General features: G+C 42.2%; 1 protein-coding gene across 7 annotated transcripts in view; it reads left to right on the top strand.

Annotated features, from left to right (window-relative positions):
• Positions 1-25,430, top strand: part of MAGI1 (membrane associated guanylate kinase, WW and PDZ domain containing 1) — a 594,780-nt gene that overhangs the window by 511,239 nt on the left and 58,111 nt on the right. For all 7 annotated transcript variants that reach the window (XM_040994773.1, XM_040994775.1, XM_040994774.1 and 4 more), the window contains 4 exons: positions 3,924-4,042; positions 6,694-6,786; positions 13,903-14,085; positions 15,123-15,743. In XM_040994773.1, the coding sequence (XP_040850707.1) occupies positions 3,924-4,042; positions 6,694-6,786; positions 13,903-14,085; positions 15,123-15,743 (1,016 nt within the window). The remainder of the gene's footprint in view (positions 1-3,923; positions 4,043-6,693; positions 6,787-13,902; positions 14,086-15,122; positions 15,744-25,430) is intronic.

Genomic DNA, 25,430 nt, shown 5'->3' with positions numbered 1-25,430 from the left:
TGCAGAGACAGAGAAATTTTTCATCTATGTGTTCACTCCCCAAATGCCTAAAACCGCTATTGCTAGGCCAGGCTGAAGCCAGAAGCCAGGAATTCCTTCTGGGTCTCCCACAGGGATGGCAGATACTCAAGTAGTTGGACCAACATGCACCACTTTCCCAGGCACATTACCAGGGAGCTGGATTGAAAAGAAGAGTTGGTAGGACTTGTATTGGCACTGTGACATAAGAAGTGAGTTACCCAAGTGACAAATGATTCCACCACAATGCTCACACCTGTGTGTACATTTTAATGAATGAAAAAGTATGCAGTGGGACAACATTATGTGGCTCAGCAGGTCAAGCTAAGGCCTGTGGTGGTGGCATCCTGTAGCAAAACACTGTCTCATGTCCCAGCCTCTTCTAATCCAGCTCCCTACTAATGTGCCTGGAAAAACAGTGGAAGATGGCCCAAGTGCTAGAACCCATGCCACCCACTTGAAAGATTCAAATGAAATTTCTGTCTGCTAGTCAGCCTGGCCCTTCCTGGCCCTTTGCAGCCATTTGGGTAGTGAGCCAGCAAGGAAAATTCTCTTTCATTCAATCTCTGTATATGTATGTCACTCTGGCTTGCAAATAAATTTAAAAATCTTTGTAAAAGAAACTGTACAATGCCTGAAGATAATATTACATTTAAAAGAACAAAATCCAAATCTTTGTTTCTTACTGCATTGCCAAGTTGAAGCCTAGTACTGACAGATAACAGGTACTCAGTAGAAGCTTGTTGAGGAAAGAAAGGTTTGGTGAACCTGAAGAATTTCATCTTCAAGAGGATGGGGACTTCTGTGGCCTCCCTTTTGCCCTACTCAGATTTAAACTCCCCAGCCATTATTATTACTTCTTTATTCACACATTCTGCGAGGAGCAAACAGATCTTGATCACTTGTCACATGTTGGTGAGAACAAGCATGAAGTGGAGATATTGAGGTCAAGTTGCAAACCTTTGTGGCCTCTGTCACTGACCCTTGCCTGAGGACCCTACCTGTGATTTCTCTTGGCTCTAGTCAAGCCTCATCAGACCCCATTCACTGTGTTCGTGCCAGCATGGGGCTCACTCTTCCCCTTTCAACATAGCCACTGATTAATGGGATGATGGGAAAAAGAAGCTCGGCAGAACCTTGAAGCACAGTCTTCATATCATTTTCTGTAAGAAAAATAAGAATAAACCCATAAAAGGCAAACAAATGCCAAATAAATACATCATCAGAACCTTGGCTGTTAGAATGAAGACAGAATTCCTTTTCCTTACACTGCTGGCTGTGAAGTTATTTGTGTAATACCATGATGATATGAACATAAAACACAATGCCAGAGCATGAATTGCCCAGTAAACCATCGTTTTATCATTTCAGTACAACAGGTGTTCTTGACAAATACTAATACCACTTCCTGTTTACCTGGCTAGTAGGACTGGCATTTAGGGGCATGAGAAAAAAGCAAATGTAATAGTTTTCCTGAAGTTTACAGGAGTAAATAAATGTCCTTGGTGTGCTCCAAAGATCATTTTTCTTGGTGATGTATGGTGAGGTTTCTGCTTTTTGGGTCTCTTTTGTCTTGTCCTTCATGTAGTTTGCACTCAGAAAAGGGAGCAGGTGATAACAGCTATGATAACTAAAGAGATGCAGTTTGAGAAATGGGATGCTATCCTACCCTTCAGTTCTTGTTCCTTTGGTTTTTTTTAATGTCTTATCCACGGGCCTCTTAGTGTTTCTTCAACTGAAATTACCTACAAGAATTGAGAATTAAAATGTCAATCTTTAATAGAAATTAAAGGTAATCAATTTACCTACCTGTTTCACAAGTTTTTATTTGAAAAAAAAGCCTGATTTTTTTTTTAAAAAAAGCATATTTGGTGTTTTAAACAGGCATATGATAAATTCATGTCCATATTTCTAAGCTATAATTAATTTGAAGTTTTGAATTAAAAAATGCATACACACACACATTGGGGTTTAACCTCGTGGTTAAGATGTTAGTGAAGATAGCCCCATTTCTTATTGGAATACCTGGTTTCAATTTTGACTTCCAGTTCCTTTCCAGGAGATAGATTAGATTGAGAGGGAAAGCCTTGCTTGACTTCCCAACTTCTGTCTTCAGTCCTCCAGGCATTTGCAGAATGAACCAGAAGGTACAGGCTGTCTCTCACTTTCTATCTCAAATAAGTAAATCTAGGGAGAAAAACAAAAAAACCTTTTGAAGTCTATGTATACTTTTTTACAAAAACCCTTTTGAAGTCTATGTATACTTTTTTTCAAAATACACATTTTACTCGAACTGGTAGAAGCCTTTATGCGTATAGAAATCAAAGTTGTTGCTTTCCCCCCCACCCCCTCAAAATAAACTTACCTTTAATTCCAATCTTCACAATCTTTTTGAAATACGCAATCCGTATTTACACACCCACACTAAATAAGACAATGGCAGAAGTCATCTCTGCATTTCTGTGTATCCACATATATATGTGTATTCATTTTTGCCATGGCCTACATGGTTTTGTGGCCTTCCAAAGGATCTGAATCCTTGTCACTTTGAACATGTCACATCTGCTTTGGTCACCCATATTTGGAGGGGTTTACTTTTTGTTTCTTCACCTGAGGACTCTACTTTTAATCCCTTTTCCATGTCAGTTGATCAGAATAGTTGACAGATATTTGGGGAGTTCTGTTTTAAACCATATTCTTTGGGTAAAAACTTAGGCTTCTGCACACCCTGTATTAGAAAGTCATGCAGCAGTTCTGGCCCTGTATGTTACAGACAGCATCTCCTATCTACTTTGTTTGCATTTTTAAATTATTCTATCTCTGCTACGTGAAACAAAGCTACTTCTTCTTCTTGAGAAGGGTCAGTGCTCACAGCCTTGGAATGGGAAGGCAGGTAGACTGGAACTTGTACACCAGTACTGCTTACAGATACGTCATCTGAATTATTAACTGCTCAGATATTCTCTTCCCTTATCTATAAAATGCAGTAGTCTCTTCTTATCCACAGTTCATGTCAGTTACTCAGTTACCCATGGTTCACAATATTCAATGGAGAACTTCAGAAATGATTTCTAAATTTTAAACCTTGGACTGTTCTGAGTCTTGAGGTGAGGTCTCTTCTGTTGTATTCACCCTGCCCCAAATCTTAGCCATCCTTGTATCCAGCCTACAGGTGCTGGATACGCAGCCTCCCCTGTTATTCACATAGTAGCCAACTCTGGTATCCCATCGCTTATGGAGATGTCTCAGTGCTTGTGTTCAAGTAAGCGCTATTTGACTGAATGATGCCCCCAAGAGAAAAAGTAGTAACACCAGCAAACCGAATATATCAAGAAAAGCTGTGAAATGCTTCTTCTCACTAAAAAAAAAAAGTGAGAATTCTAAAGTTAATAAGGAAAAAGTAAAAATGATATGTGAAGTTGCTAATTTCTGTGGTAAGTTGTTAATCTCTTACTGTACCTAATTTATAAAGTAAATTTTATTACAGATATGTATGTGTAGGAAAAAGTTTTGTATGTATATGCACATGTGTGTATACACACACACACACACACACACACACACACACACATCTGGTGCTTTACTGCTCTTTCAAGCATTCATGGGGTGTCCTGAAACATACTCCCCACAGATAACAGGACACAATTTTGTGGATAAAAGCAGCTCATCTGCTATCAGTTACTAGAAGTTTTCAAATGAAGGGTGTGGAACTGGTAACATGGTGCATGGGACATAGAAGCATTTGGTAATGGAGACCATTCAGTTTTATGGCCTCTCCCTAAGTGTGCATTCTGCAGCTGCAGAGTTAGCCTGTCAGCCCACCCACTTTCCTGGGACTGGCCTGATGGGCATTTTGCTGGTGAAATGCTGTTTCCTAGCTAACTATTATCTTTTTTCTTCCCCAGCCACATCAACAGGAAGACACAGTATGAGAATCCAGTTCTAGAAGCCAAACGGAAGAAGCAGCTAGAGCAGCAACAGCAGCAGCAACAGCAGCCACAGCAGCAGCAGCCTCTGGCTGAAGGTTAGCCTTTCCCCAGGAGACTTTGCTCCTGCAGGGAACCTGGGGTGAACGCTGGGCACTGACACCCCCGTGTGGTCAAAACTGGACATGGTGGTCAGCTCGTTCTGCAGGCTGAGTTAATGTCCTGGAAGTAGCAAGAATACAGAGCTTCTGAATCCCGGAAGCCACCCTGGAGGGCAGCTGTGGGGTTCCACCTCAGAAGCACCCCATCTCCACTTTAACTAGACAAGAACATTTTAGATTTGGGAATTACCTCAAAGTGAGGGGTTCTCCTTGCCTTAGCCCAGTTCTCTCTCTGCAGCGGCTGTCTGTACACAAACCTCCTTTTGCATTCTCTTTAAAGCTGAGTTCCTGGACATAAAAACTCACTCTTAATTTGGGAGCCATGATGTGTAAGAATTAGAAAGGGTTGGTGATTTGGGGTGCTTTCAAAGAGTGATAGGTTATTTAATGCTGTTTGTAAGAAACAAAATCTGCATTTCAGGAATAAAGGACATGAAAGTCTTCCTAATTATTTCTTTTGATATAACAGTGTTGATTAATAGAGATTCAGCTATGCTTCAATTCTATTAACCATGTAATATTTTATGAATGTCTTCACTGTTAATTAACCCTATTTTTATTGATATATACACTTAGGGTTTTCCCCCTTCTTTTCAAGATTTATTTTTATTGGAAAGGGCGTGGCCATAATCGCAGGAGCTGAGCCAATCCCAAACCAGGAGCCAAAAGCTTCTTCTGAGTCTTCTATGTGAATGCAGGGTTCCAAAGCCTTGAACCATCCTCTGCTGCTTTCCCAGGCCACAAGCAGGGAGCTGAATGGGAAGTGGAGCAGCCAGTACAAGAGCCAGCCCCCATATGGGTTGCTGACTCTTGGGGATTGGGATATATTAGCCAGTTGATCCAATGCTGTGGCCCTGGCTTTGTTCATCTTTGGCTAAAATCTTTAAATATAATAGGCTTAATAGCCCTTTAGTATGTTAATACCAAATATATGAAAGCCAAGTGTTATGCTTCTGATACTGTAATGTTCAATATTCATAAACACAGACCTTAAACTATGGGTTCACAAACTTCAGTAAATGGCCATGGTGGTAAATAATTCAATCTCTGTAATTCATACAATCTCTGACACATACTGTGCTATTGCAGATAAAAACAGCAATAGGCAGCATGTAAATGAGTGAATGTAGCTGTGTTTCTGCAAAACTTTATTTATGAACACTCTATTTTGAATTTCATGTAGTTTTCATGTGTCATAAAAGAGTCTACCTTTTTTCCCCCAACCATTTAAAAATAGGAAAACTATTCTTGACTTCCAGGCTGTGTGCCCGGTTGGGGCCCAATTTGGGCCCAGTTTGGCTGGTGGACCAATGCTAGCTAGCTGATGTCCTGTACTGTGACATATGGAATGTGTGTACACATGTGTCTGTATTTGTTTGCCCATTTTAAAGTTCTTTCCTGTCCCTTAGTACTCTTTTTTGTTCAAGAAGTCCTTTTTGAGGAATGTCTCTGAGCTGCTGCTGGCAGTGTTCACATGTACAGCTTGGAGAATGGGAGCAGGTGATTGAATGAATGTGTTAGCTGCACTGGGAAGGAAGGGGGGGGTCCTTCCCAAGCAGTCCCCACTGGGAACTCTCTGGGTGTCCATGGTGACTGAGACTAAAGGAAGAAAGTCAACCAAAGACTGCACATAGATTTCACAATTGTCAGAATACTTCATTGCTGCATTTTGTCACAAATGCTTTGAATTACTTTCTTGTTAGAACCAGGAGTACAGTCCTGGGCCCTGGGTGCATTTCAGCGACGACAGAGGTGGTAGTACCTGAACGAAGTGCTGACACCCTCCTTCCTCCACCACACGATCGAAGCTCTCAGTGCTTGGGTGTGAGCTGCCCTGCAGACAGTTCTTTTGAGGACTCTCCTTTGGTGACTGTCTGTCTTTCCTGGTAGTTCTTATTTATTCCCACTTTGCACTTTCAGGCAAAGAAACAGAGTTTTTGTTGGCCACATAAATGTTTCTATTTAGAGAAATTATATATATAATAATTATATATAGAGAGTTATAAATAGAGTTATATATATAACTAAATATTTCTATATAGAGATAAATATATTGATAGATCAGTATTATTTGTTCTAAATTTGGACTCATCAGAGAAGTAAAGATTGTTGGATACACACACACAAAGAGAAATACATAAATTGATTAAGTAATCATTTGGATAGATATTGCAGTATAAATGTCCCGACTATCTAAGACAAAAGATCACACTTTTTTTTTTTTTTGGCTTTTCCTACTTTGTTTCCTCCTGTAGGAGGAATTACAGCTTTCTTTTTCAATAGTAGGTGGCCTCCTAGTGGCAGGATCATGCTTCTGCCTGCAGTGCCCATGGTCTTCCGGAAGGCCTTGTATTTGACAGAGCTGTCCTCAATTCCAGCCGTGACAATCTTCCCCTTCTCCCTCAGTTGTCTTCTGTCCTGAACCCTAGACACAGTACAGGGGTCCAGCCTTGTCCCCTTCACCAGCCCACAGCACTCTCTTTCGTTTTCTGGTGCCTGCAAGCTCTCTGCGCTTGGTTTTAGAGCGTTAAGTGTTAGCAGGTAAGAAATGATCCACCAGTCACCTAGCTTTGTTTTCTTTCTTCTAGAATGGACAGAAGATCATTCATCCCTTGTGCCTCCTGTGATTCCAAGCCACCCCCCGAGCAATCCGGAGCCAGCCAGAGAAGCTCCACTTCAGGGTACAGTGTTCTTAACATTGCATCATGGTTTTAAGTCAGGAAATCGTTACTTGTAAAAACTGGAATTTTGTGACTCTTAAGTCATTCCTTTGATAGTAAAAATCATAAATAATGAAAGCCAGTCTGGGTGTATTGTTAATCCAACTTGTCCAAAAAAATTTAGAAATTTTTCTGAGTAAATCTCTTTGATTCCTGATAATGTTCTCAAAGTCAGGACCACTTGCTGAATGATCATTTAATGGCGAGTTTCTCAACCTTTGCTCCACTGACATGCTGTGACATATAATTCTTTTGTAAGTAAGAGTTGAGAAAAAATGAGATCTCCTATCTACTGGTTCACTCCCTAGCCAGGGGTTTCATCTGGTCTGTCACGTGGATGGTAGTGGCTCAAGTACTTGAGCCTTTTTCTGACCCTTTTCCTAAGCCATTAGCAGGCAGCTGGATCTGGAGTGGAGCAGCATCAGAAGTGGAGCAGCCGGTTGTATTCCAGCTCAGCACTCATATGGGATCCCAGCATCACAGGCAGTAGCTTCACCTGCCTTGCCTGAGCACCAAGCTGCATCAGACTTGTTTGTGTCAGGGTTAGCAGTAGTCTGGCCTCTGTCCACTAGTTGCCAGGAGCATACAGGAACACAGCTCCCATCCACAGATGTGACAACCAGTAATGTCCTACACTTAGAGTGTGTAGTATTTATTGTTTTGTTAGATAAGGCAAATTCAAAATTCAGCATTCATCATTTCTGGATTCTTGTTAATATGTTTGATTTTGACATAGATAGTATGTAAATGATTTAACATCACATTTTTCAATTCTTATCCCCCATTCTTGGCACAGTTTGGGCATTTATTTAAAGATTTATTTATTTGTTAAAAGGAGAGCTCTTCCATCCCATGGTCCACTCCCAACATTTCCACAATAACCAGGTCTGGGCAGATCAAATCCAGAAACTTGGATATCATCTGGGTCTCCCACATGGGTAGAAGTGGACTGACGAATCAGGGATACTCTGCTGCTTTCCTAGAAGGAAGTCATATTATGAGTAGAGGAGCCAAGGCTCAAAGCAGCACTGCTGTGGGGGGTGCTCACTTTGCTGGTGGTGACTTCACTTGCTATGCCACGGCAAGAGTCCCAGTCTTACCACTGATGCATATTCTATGTCTCAGTGGTCTCACTTATAGGTTGAGCTCCCTAAGAGCTTCATTCTTGAACAGTGGATGCTCCAGAACCTTGCTCCTTCAAGCTTCAGTCCTCTTCAATGAGAAGAAAGAACCTTGCTCAGTTTGTGATTGTTTGTTTGTTTATTTGTTTTTTAATAATAGAACTAGAACAAGCATCCTGTTTGGTAGAATTGGGGAAAGTGTGTGGACCAGAAACACTAGAGAGGCTGTAAGATTCGTCTTTTTCCTCTGCAACTTTAGATATAGCTAGTGTGTGAGATGTTAAAAGCTGGGTAGGATACTCTTTTCTCTGATTTTAATTTTTTCAAAAGGTTTATTTGATTTACTTGGAAGGCAGCACTACAGAGGCAGAGAGACTGAGACAGCGAGCTCTGCTATCCACTGGTTCCTTTCCCAAATGACTGTAACACTCGGCACTGAGCCAAGCCAAAGCAAAAGTCTGGAGCTTCTTCCGTGTCTCCCACTTGGGTGCAGTGCCCAAGCACTTGGTTCACCTCCCATTACTTTCCTAGGGATGCATTAACTGGGACCTGGATGGGAAATGGAGTGGCCAGGATGCAAACCAGTGCCTACAGGGGATGCTAGCATCACAGGTGGTGGATGTAAGCACAACCCACACCAGCCCCTGATTTTGATTTTTGTAATTAGACAAAGTCTCTGCTGACATTGCCATGTATTAGTATTGAAATGAGGTGTAGTTTCTTATAGCATACATATACTTTTAAAAAATGATGATAGTAGGTTTAATAAAGCTACAACATAGTAGATAATATATTGATATGAACATGGGTGTGGCTTCATTAGTATTTTTGATGATCAGATTCCTTCCATAGGGTAATGTGTCTTTCTGCTCCCTCTCTTTCAGTAAGTTAGTGACACCATCCTCTTTAGCACCCTGTACCGGAGAGAATGGACCCAGACCTTTCCCTGGGCTGTTGTGCCTGTGTGTACCTGTCTTATCTCTACTTCCTTTCCTAACCCCTGCTTGTCTCAGGTGTTTCCTTGATTCTCCTACCATATTCAGTCTTTACAACATTCGGTCCTTCCCACTTGTAAAACTTTTCAGGCAGATTTTGCATGCATTCTTGTTGTGTTATATGGTTTTCTCATTAGGTTTTTAGTTTCATGAAAGTAAGAGACTGGTTATTATTTTTCCCCACTGTGGTTAACCTCAAAACAAGCTTCATTGCATGATACATAATTTTTTTCTGAAGTTTGTTGTTGAGTGTAACATTGCTTACTTCACTGACATTACTTCAGAAAGTTTGTGGAGCTGAAATTTAAAGATAAATTTCTTTAAGAGACCAAGTTTTTTGAAATCCATGCATATAAAGGGTTCTTCAAAAAGCTCAGGAAAAATGCGTGTTTTGAAAAGTCAATGCATGGCTTTCAAAAAATTTTGTACCAAAATAAACTTTGTTCATTCTATTTTCCCATGAATTGTTTGAAGTCATCTTAGATCCATAAATGTATACACATATATGTATGATAACTAGGCCAAGGCTGTTTAAAGAGTAGCTTCAATTAATTAAAGCGTGAACATATGTTTTCCGGCTGTTAAATGCTTAAGGCAAAAATTGAGTCAACTCCAGTAGTATTACCTATCTGAGAAATGAAATTTTTTCTGTATCATTTTTGCTTTCATTTTTTTTTCCTTCCTTTTCTTTCTTCAGTAGTCCATTTGGATTTGATAGTGGCCTGGGAAGGCTTATACTTACTAACCCCTCCCTGTGATTGACTCATTTATCCTTGCAACTCTTCTTCCTGCACAGTTGTCATGATGGTTTTTGTTTTTCAGTCTTTGGAATATAATTGTTATCAAAGAAATCAGTAAAAATCTGTGCCCTTTTCGTCTAAGCTGTAATTGTGATAGACACCAATTTAGATTTTATTCTCATTGGTTATGATCCCCAGTTACTCACTTGCTAATTAAATATATTGATCAGCCATCTAGTCTTGTCGTCTGATATGTACTATTTAAATGTTGCTAGCATTTTCAGAAGAAGCTATATACATAAATTGGTTATTAGATTCTTTGGTGTTAATTTTTGCTAAATTCACCACTCAACTGAACTCCTCTGGTTAATAAGAATTTCTTGGGGCTGGCACTGCAGTGTAATGGGTTAAGGCACCATCTTTAGTGCCACCATCCCATGTGGGCACCAGTTCAAGTCCCAGCAGCTCCACTTCCAATCCAACATTCTCTTCTGCAACTTGGAAAGCAGCAAAAGATGGCCCAAGTTCTTGGGTCCTTGCACCCATGAGGGAGACTCAGAAGAAGCCCCAAGCTCCTGGCTTCAGCGCTGGTACAGCCTCAGCCATTACTGCCATTTGGGGAATAAAACAGTAAATGGAAGATTTCTACCGCTGTCTGTCATTCTCTCTGTGTAACTGCCTTTCACATAAATCCAGCACGTGGTCATTTTAGAGATGTGCTCTTAGCCAAGTTCTTCAATTTTAACTGTATGGCTGGAAGATTATTTGTGAGTTGCCCTTCCACTGCAGTCACCCTGCCAAGATAACTGTCAAATTAAGAATTTGTTGACGGAGCTCTCACTCTGTGCCAAGCATCCTATACCTTCATGGTCCATGACAGTTACTCATCACAATTGTCATGTATGGTAGGAGCCATGTTACTTCCATTCCTGTTGCAAAACTTAAGTGAATAGAGGCTTAGTAACATTCCCAAGACCCAAGACCACACAGCCAGTAAATAGTCTAGCACAGATTTATGCAATAGGAATGGTTTAACTTTTGACTAAAGCCTTGATGTGGTAGTTTTGTTTTTTGGGTGATGCCTCATGGTATAGTCTGCATCCATCCTGGTCAGCCAGGGTGCCACTGGTTCTGTTATGAATTAAATGTATTATGGTTCAAAAGTAAGAAACTGAGTTCCTCAGTTCATCTTAAGGGTTCCATCATTACTGGGTGTGACTCGTGGCTGCTGAATCAGACAGTGCAGCTGTAGAGCATTTCCGTGTAGCAACAGTGCTATTGGTATGACCTGACCAGGAGCATTCAAACACAATCATGAAAAATACTGCAGGCCCAGCAGGGAAACAAGCTTCAGAATGCTGTTGAAGTGCAAGGATTGTGTGTGTTCTGAACTAAGACACAAAAGTTGGTGATAAAATGAATCAAGGGGTAGAAGTTAGGAGTGAAAACATTTTTTTTAGAAGCCGCCTAGATTCTTTTTGTACGCAAACACATCCTACAAGTGGTGACTGGTCAATAGAGGGTGGCATTTGCAAACATCCCATGAAACACAGAGCTGCAGCAGGGAACTCCAAGTTCCAACTGCTTGAAGGAAAAAAATCACTTGTTCCCCAACGCTACATTAAGTTGTGATCCATAAAAATAATAAAATATGTGTAAATATGAAAATCTTTGGTCTTCCCTCCCCAGTTAAGCCCAGGATAAGGCAGTCTGTGGCACAATTTCAAAGCTCTTCTGCTATCTCTGTCAAGCTGAAAATATTCTAAGCCCCAGATTTACTCATGGCTTTCAAAATTTTTCTCAGGTAAACTGCCTGGGCATGTTTCCGCATCTTGCAACTATGTGTGTTAAAATCATACAAAAAAAAAAATTGGGGCACCCAATACTTTTTTTCGGACTTCAAAGGCATGTTACATCTCATGTCTTTGTGCTTTGTTTATTCCTTCACTCCACAAACATATGCAGAGCACCGGAGATGTAGGGGATGGTATTCTAGAGGCAATTGTACCTAAACAGACACCTGATGGTGCTTGGCTGCTAGCGGATGTTCACGTGTGCCCTCAGGCAGAGCCCCTGATGCTTCGAGCAGGGAGAGCAACCCATAACTCAGACGCTCAGAAGGTGGGAAGTGCTCAGGACAGAAGTGAAAGAGGAACTGAACTGTTCCAAGAGGTGCGGTTGTTTGTCATGGGCTGGCCAACAGAGGTCACCCTGGAAGGGTGACAGCTGTTTTCCCCGTGTACGTGTTTTTCCCAAAAGCCTCTGCCATAAGAGGCTAGGCCATCCCCTTCCCACACCTGTTCACCACATGACCTCAATTTTCCATCTGCCAGCTGTCTCCCCAGAGCCCTTGCTGCAGGTGACATCAGGCTCTTGGTGCTCTGGCAGATGACTTCACATGGCATATCCTGCTCAGGCCTCTGCTGAGCCACAGTGACATGGCTGGATGGCTTTTTGTCAAGCTTCTGCTAAGCCTTGGGACCGCACTAGGGAGGAGGGTAGTGAGCCGGCCCCTGACTCTGGTGATTTAGAAGAACCTTATTGTGAAGAGCCAGAATCTTTGGAAATATGCAATTAAAAGTTGTATGCATGCCCAGAGACCTTTTAAGGCCTTTCAGATGGCGCTACCCAAAAATAGCTTTCCTTTCTGGGCGCCAGGCTCCTCCTAAGGTGCCAGGGAGGGTGGGCAGAGGTTTTCTCTTTCTCTTTCTCCATGTACTCTCTCCCCCTCTCTTTCTTTGGTTAGCATTTCCAATAAGAAAAGAAATTGAAGCAGATGAGGAAGTTGCAGTAAGAACAGTTACATTAGTGGAAAGGAAAAACTGTGCTCATGAAATTGTGTCCATAATTTAGGTAACCAGAAAAAATCCTTGTTTCTCAGTAACACAGAAGTGCTTAATCAAACCAAAATGGAACTTTCTGATTGATGCCCATGAAATTTTGACTACATTAAGAAAATTAACGTTTATGTAGCATGTTTGGGAGTTATTTAGCTCTGTGTATCCAACTTTAAAAAAGGAAAGATTTGTTTATTTGAAAGACAGAGTGACAGAGAGCAAGAAAAGAAGAGAGATCGGCCATCTACTGGCTCACTCCCTAAATGGCCAAAATGACTGGGGCTGGTCCAAATTGAAATCGGGAGTCAACAACTCCGCTGGTTCTGCCATGTAGGTGGAGGGAGCTTAAGTGCTTGAGCCACCTTCTGCTTTTTGAGACACACTGGAAGAGAGCAGGATATAAGAGATGCAGCCAGGACGATTGAGATGCGGATTTCTCAAGCAGCAGCTTAACCTACTGTGCCACAGGGCCAGCCCCTAATTGGTGGCTCTGGGTGGTTTTGTCAGTTTTGATATCCTAAGTCACATATCCTCTTAAATAATAATCAGTCAAAAATTATTAAAAGGTACAAATAAGTAGGGGAAAAATATCAGGTGAATTTAGAATTTGACCTGAAGTAAAGTTACGAGGTGTCATTTTCAAAATAGTGATTTTTGCATTCAAATCCAATTTTGTGTGTATGTAGCTATATTTCTTAGTGTTATCTGTACATCTTCATCATGGCTTGCTGTTTAATTAAAATGTAATGTGTTTGTTCAGTTACTTTTCCAAGTGGGCGCCAAGTCCAAAGTAGCAAATGGGAAGCAATATCAACCTCTATCACGTAATTGAGACACATTTCATGCTTCCTTGGCATCCTCTATCAGGCCTTAAAGATGATGTGTCCTGAATATGACTGATAGCTGTCTTCCAAGCCAATGGTTTTAGAAATATCCTTGCTATTAAAATCTAGAGAGGTCTTCTTGAAAATTTTCTTTTAGAAAAATGTGTATGTTTGAGAGACAGAGAGCTGCCATGTTGTGATTCATCCCGAAAAATACCCACAAAAGCCATGGGTGGCCACAGCTGAAGCAAGAAGGCAGAAACTCAACCCAAGGATCCCATGTAGGCGGCAAGAACGCAATGACTTGAACCATCTGCCTCCCACAGTCTACACTGGCAAGATACTAGGTTTGGGAGCCAGTGCCAGGAATCAGTTTCACATACCCTGCTGTGGGATGTGATCACGGCTGGGCCACATGCCCACCCTGGAGAAGTGTTTCTTGAGATGCGACTTCCCAGAGGGCTCCCCAACTCCCCCGGTCAAACTTGAAAAACTTTCTCTTACTTAACGCACGTTTTCACTCTTGCTGACATTCCTGTGCTTTTCCTGTTTTCATCCAGGCAAACCCTTTTTTACACGAAACCCTTCCGAGTTGAAAGGCAAATTCATCCACACGAAGCTGCGGAAAAGCAGTCGAGGATTTGGCTTCACCGTGGTTGGAGGGGATGAACCTGATGAGTTTCTCCAAATCAAGAGCTTGGTCCTCGATGGTCCTGCTGCCTTGGATGGCAAGATGGAGACAGGTAGAGTCCACAAGGCCTTGGCACATAATGTGTGGTATAGTATCTTCCCACCCCCAGCCAAGAGCAAGCATCGTCATCAATGCATGAACCCAAATATCCTTGTAACCCTTGCAGAATGTGCTGGATTTTTCTGTGGCATAACTCCATCCCTGGCTATAAATGAAAATCTTTGTCTTAGCAAAGTTACCATGGTGCTATTGAATAGAGTAAAGCCACAATTTACTAAAAATGTGATCTACTTAAATAGGTCAACTCTGAACTTGGATTTCTGCAAGGATACTTCTTTTGTTGTTGTTTTCAAAAACAAGTGTCAATGTTTGCACAGTGACTGCTGTATTCTTACTGGCAGCAAAGGTACGAGATGCTAACAGCACACTCTGTTAGGAGTTACATTAAACAGTGGAAGCAGTCTCTGTGCCCTTTCTATCACCCCAAACTCCAGGTTCAGTTCAACTTTGTATTGCCATCGTAGTGGAGGCAACGTTTTTCTCTGCCCTCTTAGGGTTTTTGCCTGGGCTTGAGCATTCAACTGCTTTAAGATGGATTGTAGAAACATAGAGATTTGCTTGATATGAGTTTTATGTGACAGGGAGCCCTCATAAAAAACCAAAAAAATAAAATAGATACAAAATAGTAAGTTGCAGGAAATGGCCCAGGAAGAGAAGTTTGGGTTAAGTAGTTAAATGGACAGACATGAATAGGAATTTCAGGTCAGTGTAGCATGCTTGGCTTGTCCAAAATTCTCTTGACATTGATTTCTTGTTCTTGATAAGAATATCACTATTCTGATATCAGGGGGATGTCTTCTACATGCGACTTTATCTCCTGCTTTTCAGGAAGAATAAAAGGATGGGCGCCCTTCTTGGTAAACCCTCTCTTTTAAAAATTATCTTTAACTGAAGATAATCTTTATACCCAAGTGGCCTACAAGTGTGTTGCAATGCTGTGCCCGGATCCCCTTCAGTCTAGTGCAATAGTAACGACTCATCATTTCAGGATATTGTGCTTTCTGACCTGTGAACTCTTGATGTTTCCAGGGGATGTCATTGTCAGCGTGAATGACACCTGTGTGTTGGGCCACACACATGCACAAGTTGTGAAAATCTTCCAGTCCATTCCCATTGGTGCCAGCGTGGACCTCGAACTCTGCCGAGGTTATCCATTGCCTTTTGACCCAGATGACCCCAATACAAGTTTAGTGACTTCAGTGGCCATTTTGGATAAAGAACCCATTATTGTGAATGGGCAGGAGACCTATGATTCGCCAGCTAGTCACAGTAGTAAAACTGGCAAGGTCAACGACATGAAGGATGCCCGGCCAAGCAGCCCTGCTGATGTGACTTCAAACAGTTCTCAAGGTTACCCCAATGACACTGTCTCATTGGCCTCCTCCATAGCCACTCAGCCAGAACTCATCACTGTTCATATCATCAAAGGGCCAATGGGCTTTGGTTTCACCATCGCAGACAGTCCTGGTGGTGGTGGCCAACGAGTGAAACAGATTGTTGACAGTCCCAGGTGCCGTGGCCTGAAGGAAGGGGATCTTATTGTGGAGGTTAATAAGAAGAACGTGCAGGCTCTAAGTCACAATCAAGTGGTGGACATGCTGATCGAGTGTCCGAAGGGAAGTGAGGTCACGCTGTTGGTGCAACGAGGAGGTAAGTTCCTGGGTGATAGTTTTAAAAAGTGTTGAATCCATGTCTTATGCTCTGGTCTTAAGGTGGCTTTGGAGTCGAATCTTTATTCCTTTACGAAAGTTTTTATTTCTGTTTTTGGAAATGTATTCACAATGCCTTTTGAATTTCTCCAAACCGAAATGAATATGTTTTAGGCATGCGCACTAAGCTTTACCATTTATACATTCTGGGGTTCATGTACCGTTAGAACTGTGCTTACAAATATAAGGCATACTCAGTCCTATTAAAATTGTAAGGTTTAAAATGTTTATTCCTTGAATCTCTTGTACCTGTCCTACACAATCTGCCAAATGTGACTCTTGTCCATGCTCCCAGCCACATTCTCTTTCCATTAGCCACAGTGCCTTCTCTGAAGTTCTTTTAGTGCTTCAAGTCCTTTGCTGCCTCAGAGCTTTGCACTTCCTGTTATGCCAGCCTAGAATTCTCTGTTTGGCTCCATCTCATTCAGGTGGCCTCCTCTGAGAGGCCTCCATGGTTGCTGTATCTAAAATATGCCTTTGATACTTCCAGGTCACTTGTTCCTTATCTTCCCATTGTGATGTCCTTTATCACAACATCATTATCACAAGGTGTTATCTTGTATATTTGTTTACCAATCTTTTTCTTTCATTAGAATATCAGTTCCACATTGCCATGTCTGCATATCTTGCCAGGTTATCCCCAACATTTAACACCACACCTGATTCTGTTTTGGTATTTATGAATGGATACATAATGAAATGTATTGTGATTATTCATGCTCTCAAGAACAGCAGCTCCAGCAGTCATATTAGAAAGCATAGAAAGCCCAGCATGGTAGCCTAGTGGCTAACGTCCTTGCCTTGCATGTGCCGGGGTCCCATGTGGGCACTGGTTCATGTCCCAGCAGCCCTGCTTCCCATCCAGCTTCCTGCTGTAGCCTGGGAAGGCAGCTGAGGATGGCCCAGGACCTTGGGACCCTGCACCCATGTGGGAGATCCAGAGGAGGCTCCTGGCTCCTGGCCTCAGATTGGCTCAGCTCCAGCTGTTGCGGTCAGTTGGGGAGTGAAACAACAGCTAGAAGATCTTCCTCTCTGTCTCTCCTCCTATCTGACTTTCCAATAAAAATAAATCTTAAAATAAAAAAGCATAGCTCACTGTACATCCTAAAGGAGTGGTTAGAATCTCAGAGAACTTCAGTATTCTTAATCTTGAGACATTAGACTACTGTAATTTTTTTTAGATTTATTCACCTTTATTTGAGATGCAGATTTACAGAGAAAGGATAGACAGAGAGAAAGATTTTCTATCCGCTAATTCACTCCCCAAATGCCTGCAATGGCCAGAGCTGAGCTGGATGAAAGGTAGGAGACAGGAGCTTCTTCCAGGTCTCCCATATGAGTACAGGGTTCCAAGAACCTGAGTCATCTTCCTCTGCTTTCCCAAGCCGGACAGGATGCCAGCACGGTAGATGGATTAGCATGCTAAGCCACCATGCTGGTCCCATAGACTGCTGTATTAATCCATACCTATCAGCACTATCCCCTGCCCTATAGAACCCCTAGGACTTGACCCTTTTTCCACAGTACTGACATGCCTGACTTGTGGGGCATACACCTATGACTCATTGTGACTGATGACTACATGTGGTAACCCTGTGCCTATTCTTTCCCCCCAATCCTTCCAGCATGATTTGTTTGTGCATAACACATTCAAATCCTCTGCAGAGAGACTGGGATCTTGATTTTTACTGTTTCTTAGCTCCATTGCAGCAGAGGAGTTCATTCACGTCACAGCAGCCACAGTCTCCCGTTCTTGAGCAGCACCATGTTCTACCATCAAGGTGATTGGAGTTGCTAGAAGGAAGTTCCAAATTGAGAGCAACCATCGGTGTGAATCAAAATGCTCAATCAACCCTTCCTGGGTGCCTGGAGAAGCCACTGTTAGGATTTTACTTTGAGAAATGTGGATTGTACCCATACAGTTTTGAAGTCTCTTCTTACACATAGATCTCTTGATAGATGATTGGCCCTTGTGCAGTGACCAAAGCACAGTGGGAAATGACCTGACCCTGAAAATGGTGATGGTGGCAACTGTGGTGTTGATGGTGATGCCCGGCTCTGTTAGGTGCATCGCTGGTCAGCAAAGCACTTCCAGAGCTGCTTGCACCTCTTCCATTTTTACCCTTTCCCTGAGGCAGCAAAGGGCCAGTTCACGGCAGGACTGAGAAGTTCATCCTTATTTCTCAGCCTCTAATCCAGTGCTCCACTCTACTTCCCCCGAAGAACACTGAATTTTGCCTAACTGTTGATTTCTGTGGCTAACAACCTACGACCAGTTGGACCATTCTTGGTGTATGGAGCATGTTGCTGGGTCAGATGCTGCTCCTCTGGTGGTCACAAACTACCTTGCCCTTTGGTGTAATCTCTTTACCCCTTCATTTATTATCCACATGACATGCAGAAAATTTCACCTCTATTAGATTCACTTTTAAGGGAGTAAAAAAAAAAAAGGGAAATAAAGCACAACCTACTGATTAACAGCACTTCCTAGTATCCTAGTGTGATGCATTTGCTCAAATTAGCCAACTACTGATTTGGAAGCATACCCCTTGATTTTGAAATTGTTTGCATTCTTTCTTAATTCTTAAGGTCTCATTTTTGTTAATACCGTTACACTTTATAACATTCATATGCTGAGATCCAGAGTAAATTGACACGTTAGTTAACATCTACAGATTTTATATCGGAACTGGAGTAATTTAAAATCACTGTAATATCAGCAGTCTTTAAAATATGCCGTATGCCTGTGTGTGATTTATGTATAGGATAGAAAGTTCATACAGACACAGTTGGTAGGCTAGCACCAGCCCATATTTATCTTTCTGGAAAGCATATAAATACATTTTGTTTCTGCTGTCTATTAGTTATTTGAATCAGGGCTGACATTTAATCATCTTTCCTCTATGGTGGGGCGTAGTGAGGTTTGATGAAGGAACAGACAGCACCTAAGTTAAATGAAAAAGCAAGTGGTCAGCTCGCTCATTTCTAATGAATCTCATTTCTGTTTTAACTCCTAGCGAGCACACTGACAAACTTTTTACATCTGCACTGTTTATGAATCTCAAGCATTCATAACCTGAGAACAAAGATTTCTATGCTTTAAAAAAAGTGTCTTTTCATTCCAAATCTTCCAGTTCAGATTTGATACTTATTTGCATCAAGATCCTGTACGTTTCATTTTTTAATATTTTTAGTCCACCCTTCTCTCTCCAATGTGGAAACCAAGCAGAGGGTGGAATGTCATTTGTAAACTGAGTTCAGACCACTTTCTGGATCAGGCTTGAAGGGTGGGGTCTGTTCAGCCATGCACCTGAGGGCTGAGACCGTTGCTCATGTTTCAGAAGTCTTCTGCGTGGATGTCTGCCTGCTGGCTGACCCTTCACCCATGGGACCATAACAGCACATTCTTCTTGTGCCTGGCTCTTGGTCTTCTCATCCTGCATCCTCCTTGCTTTTCCTTTGCTGTTCATTCAAGGCATCGCTGCTGTTGGTATCTCTCGATCACTTGTTTGCGAGAAAACCAGAGAGAGAGAGCAAACAAGGGAGTGAGTGCCCAAACCACCAATCCTTTCCCCAAACGGCCACATTGGTTGAAGCTGAGCCAAGCTGAGAGCTGGGAACCTTATATAGGTCTCCCATATGGGTGGCAGGGACCCAAGTCCTTGAGCCTTCCTTGTCTTCCCAGTGTACATATAACAGCCCAGAATTGGAAGCATGACACTCTGATGTAAGTTGTATGCTTCTTCAGCTGTAATCTAAATGTTCACTGCCAGTTTTTTGTTTGTTTTTAACATAGTACTTCCATTCTGATGCTTGTTATCTGACATCAGTGGTAATCTATAGAGATTATGATTTTTTTTAAGTGCAGAGAATATATGTCCTGTAAAGGTTTTTCACATTTTTATAAAAGAGGTATTACAGGTAGGTAATATAACTACCTCTGTCCCTTTCTTTTAAGGGTCTGTCTATTTTGGTGATTGGCCATCTATTCACAGCTCTGACAGTCTTTAAGAAGTTATTTTGAGAGGTTGGCATTATAACAGCTAACGCTACTGTCTGCCATGCTGGCGTGCCCCACAGGCACCAGTTCAGGTCCCTATTGCTCTACTTCCGATTCACCTCTCTGCTTATGGCCTGAGAAAAGCAAGGGAAGCTGATCCTAGAAGTCACAGTGGAAAATAACCACATGGTTTATAGATACACATCATGACTCTAGAACTATGATTAGGAGAATTAAAAGGCAAAAATGAACTTTGAAAGTCATGATCTACATGTACTACTGTCCTATTGCCAAGTCTGTATGCTCGGCTTGATGAAAGCATTACATGTACACACACCCTTGACACACATGTAAATACAAGCACTCAACAACCCGTCTTCATGACCACCTTCTGTGAAATGAAAGTAGTGGTTCTTAGCTCCTATATCAGGAAAAATAAAAGAAAAAATGGCTTTTATTTTAGACATCGAAAACTCATAGCTAAATTTAGTTAGTATACAATGAAAGGAAAAAATAGGATTTGATTGGAAAAATATGTACATCGCTGTTAATAAAAACAGCAAATAGCTCCACAATTGTCGGCACAGATCTAAGCATTTTATATTTGTAGGGTTCTTAGCCCCGTGACAGAGAAGCAGAGGCCGAGGCCCAGAGAGGTTCAGTGATTTACTCATAACCCATGAAGTTGAATACTGGCAGAGCAAGGTTTGAATCCAGGAATTCTGACTCCAGAGACTGTGCGCCTGATCCTACACAGAACAGCCTCTTGGCTTATTGGCAAGAAACTACCCCAATTATAACTTTTAAGGAGTGTCTGTCACCCTTAAAGGGATGATCAAGTCTGAAGTCTGAGCAAATTGATGCCGTGCAATTCTCATTAAAATGTACTAGTGATATTTGGTATCTTATATCATCAGTGAAGCACATGATTTGTATCAGTTTCTCTGTGTGTGTGTGTGTGTGCGCGCGTGCGCGTTTCTGTGTCTCCTTCCTTGAAATGATGCAGAGCCATCAGAATAGCACCACAGTGAGCTGTGTGCCAGGGAGTAAAGCCCTGGTGAGGAGACTCTTCTCTTTGCCCTCTGGCCTTGGATGGGAGAATGAACTACAGATCACACCACTTAAGTGTTCCTCTGCTGAAATGTCTTCAGTTGAGCAGCAGAGTCCCAGAAAGGGGAATTTCAATTGCTTCTAGAGTGATATCCCAGTCATGCTGGCATCTCACGGCACATTCCCATTAGCAGATGCTGCCAGCTCACCCTTCTCAGGATACCCTGACTCCATTTGCCTCCCCCTTCCGTTCCATGCCTTGCAGTGACCTTGTGGTGGTGCTCAGTGCTTCCTGCAGTCTATCGTCCAGCCTTACTGATTTAAAGTAAATTGGATCAAGTCACATTTGGTGGCCAAGTGACTCCTCATCGTTCACAGTGTCCTCTACTGGCTTTTTTTTTTTTTTTTGCTCCTCCTTGCGGAATCCCAGTGCTGCCTCACTCACATCCTTCCGGCCTCTGCCACAGGGTCCTTCCATCTGAGAATTACTCTGCCCACCACACATAAAATAAAGAAGCCGCCACCACCACCATTTTCTTCCTTCTGGCACTTACACAGCGGTCCTCCCTTGTCAGGTGTGGAGGGAGGAAGGGGAAAGAGAGATGTGTCCCAAGACTCCTATTGGATGCCTGAAACAGCAGCTGGTGCAGATCCCTGAACAGCCAGAGAATACCACAAGTCTACCGTGTTTTGCAAATATGTATGCATCTATGATAAAGCTTAATTTATGAACTTGGGCATAGATAAGACATTAATAATAAGAATATAACATATAGTAAAGTAGAACAGTTTATACCAATATGTGCCACTCAAAGCTTGGTGCAATTCAAGACTTATAAATTTTTTTTTTAAGTTCCATTGGTAGGTAACTGAAGTCTCAGTGCAGGTCAAGTAAGATTCATATAGTTACTGTGAGCCTTATCTGAGCCTACTGATCTTAATCACTATTCCCATTACCTAAAATATTGCTTGGCACTTTGTAGGAATTCCAAAACACACATTGTATGATATAATGCAAGACATTATTTTTCTTTTCCTTTTTTTTAGGTTTATTTTATTTTTAGTGGAAAGGCAGATTTACAGAGAGAAGAAGAGATGAAAGATCTTTTGTCTACTGGTTCACTCCCAAGTGGTTGCAATGGCCAAAGCTGAGCTACTCTGAAGCCAGGAGCTTCTTCTGGGCCTCCCACACGGGTTCAGGTTCCCAAGGCTTTGGGCCATCTGCTACTGCTTTCCCAGGCTACAAGCAGGGGGCTGGATGGGGAATGGAGTAGCTGGACATAAACTGGCACCTATATGGGACCTTGGCCATGCAAAGTGAGCAGTTAGCCACTAGCCCATTGCACTATAAAGTTTTCTTTTTAAAATTTTCTTTTAATTTCTCTTTTATTTATTTGAAAAGAAGAGAGAGAGGGGAAGGTAAGGAAAGAGAGAAGAGAAAAATAACTTTCATCTGCTGGTTCACGCTTAGGCTAAAGCTGGAAACCAAGACCCCATCTAGAGCTCCGTAAGTGGCAGGCCCTAGCTCTCGAGCCATCACTTTATGCCTCCCTGTGAGAGAATTACCAGGAAACTTACATCAGAAGTGTAGCCAGAACTTGAACCAAGGCACTCTGATTATTGAAATGGGCTTCCCAAGCAGTATCTTGACCACTATATGGGGCTCCCAAGTCGCTGTGTTTTCTTAAACTCCAAACCTAAAGAGAACTTTCTGAAGTATGAGCACTTATCATGATAAGTGAAGAAGCAGGTAGCAAGAGATGAACCACTCTTCACAGCCCAGCTAAAGGTTGACAGAGCCTGGATGTGTGCCCACATCTTCTTGCTTACTAAGACTGTGTCCTCTGTCAAGGCCGAGATACTAGAGAAATGTGTTAGTGCACAATGTTGGACCTAAAGTGTGTTCTGCAGAATCTAGTAAAGGAACAGCTATCCCATAAATTTAAAAAATAAATGGAATTTAAGGTGTAGCGTCTTGCTCCACCTACCTGGCTCGTGCCCAGCAGCCCCAAGTAGTCAGCGGATACAAACGAGAGTAGATAAGGAAACACTTCCATCATCTCAGAAAGTGCGGTTGGACCACACCGTTAGTCATTTTACTCTCGAAAGTGAGATACCAGGTATCCTTTATTTTACTCCTCTAAATTCTTGCACCTTTGAATAAAACATATAAAGCTTCATGGTTAATGAGTTATTGTTTTTACCTAGATAGTAACAAAAAAATTACACTTGCTTAGTAAGTTCTTTGAGTGCAGGCACTGCTGAGCATCCTCACGTGTGTTGATTAGGCATCAGATAGCTCAAGGAGCTTGAGATGTGTAAAGCACCGAGGCGCAATCTTCCACTTTGACCTACATCCCTCAGTTTTGAAAGTTAAGACCTGTGTCACCTCTACTATTCTGCTTCCAGTCTCCTTATTTGTTCAGGTTTTCATGGATGACCATATAGTGTAACAGTTAAAATACCACTTATACCCCCCACCTCCTCCCCAAATGGGAACTCTCCAATTTTTGTTGGATTCCTGTTTACTCCACTTCTGATTCAGCATGCTACTGATGTTCCTCCTTGGAGAGAGCAGGTCATGGTCTTGGTTCTTGGGTGCCTGCCACCCTCAGGAGACTCAGACTAAGCGCCAGCTCCTAGCTTCAGCCTTGTCCAGCTCCAGCATTCACAGCAGGCCTGAGGTCTCTTTCCATCTGTTTTGTGGTCTCTAACTTGCAAATCAAATAAAAAAGTTTTTGAAAAGTTGTTACAGTTAAAATTAGCCAACTTCTTAGCACTTGCACAGTGCTAAACAGGATGGCATTTGAGTTGCTATTAAGGAGCTTTCTGGCCTCTGGTAGGGATGCAGTTTTAAGTTGCTATTTTGGTTCATTGCCACGGTTTAAAGTTATCAAGGACTTTATTTAAAAATTCTTTATAGAATGTTAGTTCGCAGTTATATTTTGCGATGACTTCAGCTACAGCAGGAGAGGAGATTAATACAAAAATATTTCTCTTTTAGTTCTTTGGTTATGTAACACTTTAAAATTACTCCTCCCTTTCACAACTTAAGTTACTCTTCTTTCTTTAAGCATTTCTGTTCTCCTCATTCTTCTTCTTTTTTTTTTTTTAAAGATTTATTTATTTTTATTGGAAAGGCAGATACACAGAGAGGAGGAGAGACAGAGAGGAAGATCATCCATCCGATGGCTCACTCCCCAACTGACCACAACAGCTGGAGCTGAGCCAATCCAAAGCCAGGAGCTAGGAGCTTCTTCTGGGTCTCCCATGTGGGTACAGGGTTCCAAGGCTTTGGGCTGTCCTCGACTGCTTTCCCAGGCCACAAGCAGGAAGCTGGATGGGAAGCAGGGCCACCAGGATTAGAATCAGTGACCATTTGGGATCCCAGCAAGTACAAGGTGAGGACTTTAACCACTATGCTATCGCACTGGGCTCCATGTTCCCCTCATTCTTAAAGCTAAACCACCTTCACGTACTTGTTCTAGAGATCTTATTTACGGTTTGATAGGATGATCTGAGTTTTATTTTGATTATTTTCATAATGCAAAGCGGTTCATGCCTGTGAAGCTTCCCCTTGTTTTCTGCAAGGCAGTAGAAACTTTTGGAAGGTAGATTTACTGCACTGAGGTGCATTATGTGTGTGTTAATTCTTAAGAATGTGTGTGTTTTATGATTCTCATTAAAGACAGTTGTTCTTCCTGGAAGGCAGAGGGCGGTCCAGTGCCATGATTGACTGCCTGTCAATTTATGAGAAAAGACAGGCTGCACTTCTGTGAGATGAAGCTGAGTGTAAATAACTGTTTTCTAGTCACTTTTGGAGAGTTAAATTCATGAACACCCTGCACCTGGCATTACCCAGGCTTCCCTGGGAATAGAAACGAATCCTGTGTACTTGATGCTAATCAACTCCAGATTTTATGAACTTTTGTTTTTTCTGTAGGAGAAGTGGGGAAGGGCATCAGTAAGCAAATGGACAAGAAAACAACAGCCAGAGACAGGTGCCACAAAACAAGCAGAGCAGGTCACGTGTGTAGATGGGGGGCGGGATGAGGGTGAGAGTGCTCTTCCAGATTAGGCAAGGGGGCACAGGTGGCCACAGCAGAGGGAACAGTACTCCAGCAGGAAGGGGCATCTGATACAGGGAAGTGAAAGGGAGAGCAGTGTCCCCAGGCAAGTGAAGGTCAAAGACTGGAGAGCATTTCATCCTCAGCCTCACAGTGAAGGCACCTGCTCTCGTTAAAATTCCCAGATGATCCTTCTGGTGTAAATGTGATACATTGAAGGCAACCAGGATGAAGGAGCAAATTCTATAAAGACTATTGCAATGGTTGTTCAAGGGTGGCTGGCACTTGGGACTAAAGTGGTACATGGAGGAAAGCCAGGAATCTGGGATGTGTTAAAATCTGGGATGTGAATCCGGTCCTGGGCAGGGGACTGAGGACTAGAGGTAGGCAAATGTTTCCTTTCAAAAGACAACTAGGAATAGTTCAGCCTTCATGGAGTGTAGCATCTATATCCCTGCTTTTACACTCTTGTAGCAGATGATGGACAAACAACTAGATGGTTTGTTTTCCA

The sequence above is a fragment of the Ochotona curzoniae genome, unplaced genomic scaffold (genome assembly GCF_017591425.1).
Source record: "Ochotona curzoniae isolate NIBS_2020 unplaced genomic scaffold, NIBS_Ocur_1.0 contig_908, whole genome shotgun sequence".
NCBI classification, from domain to species: domain Eukaryota; kingdom Metazoa; phylum Chordata; class Mammalia; order Lagomorpha; family Ochotonidae; genus Ochotona; species Ochotona curzoniae.
The sequence above is the reverse complement of the archived record's forward strand: the minus strand, read 5'-3'. Positions and strand labels throughout refer to the sequence as shown.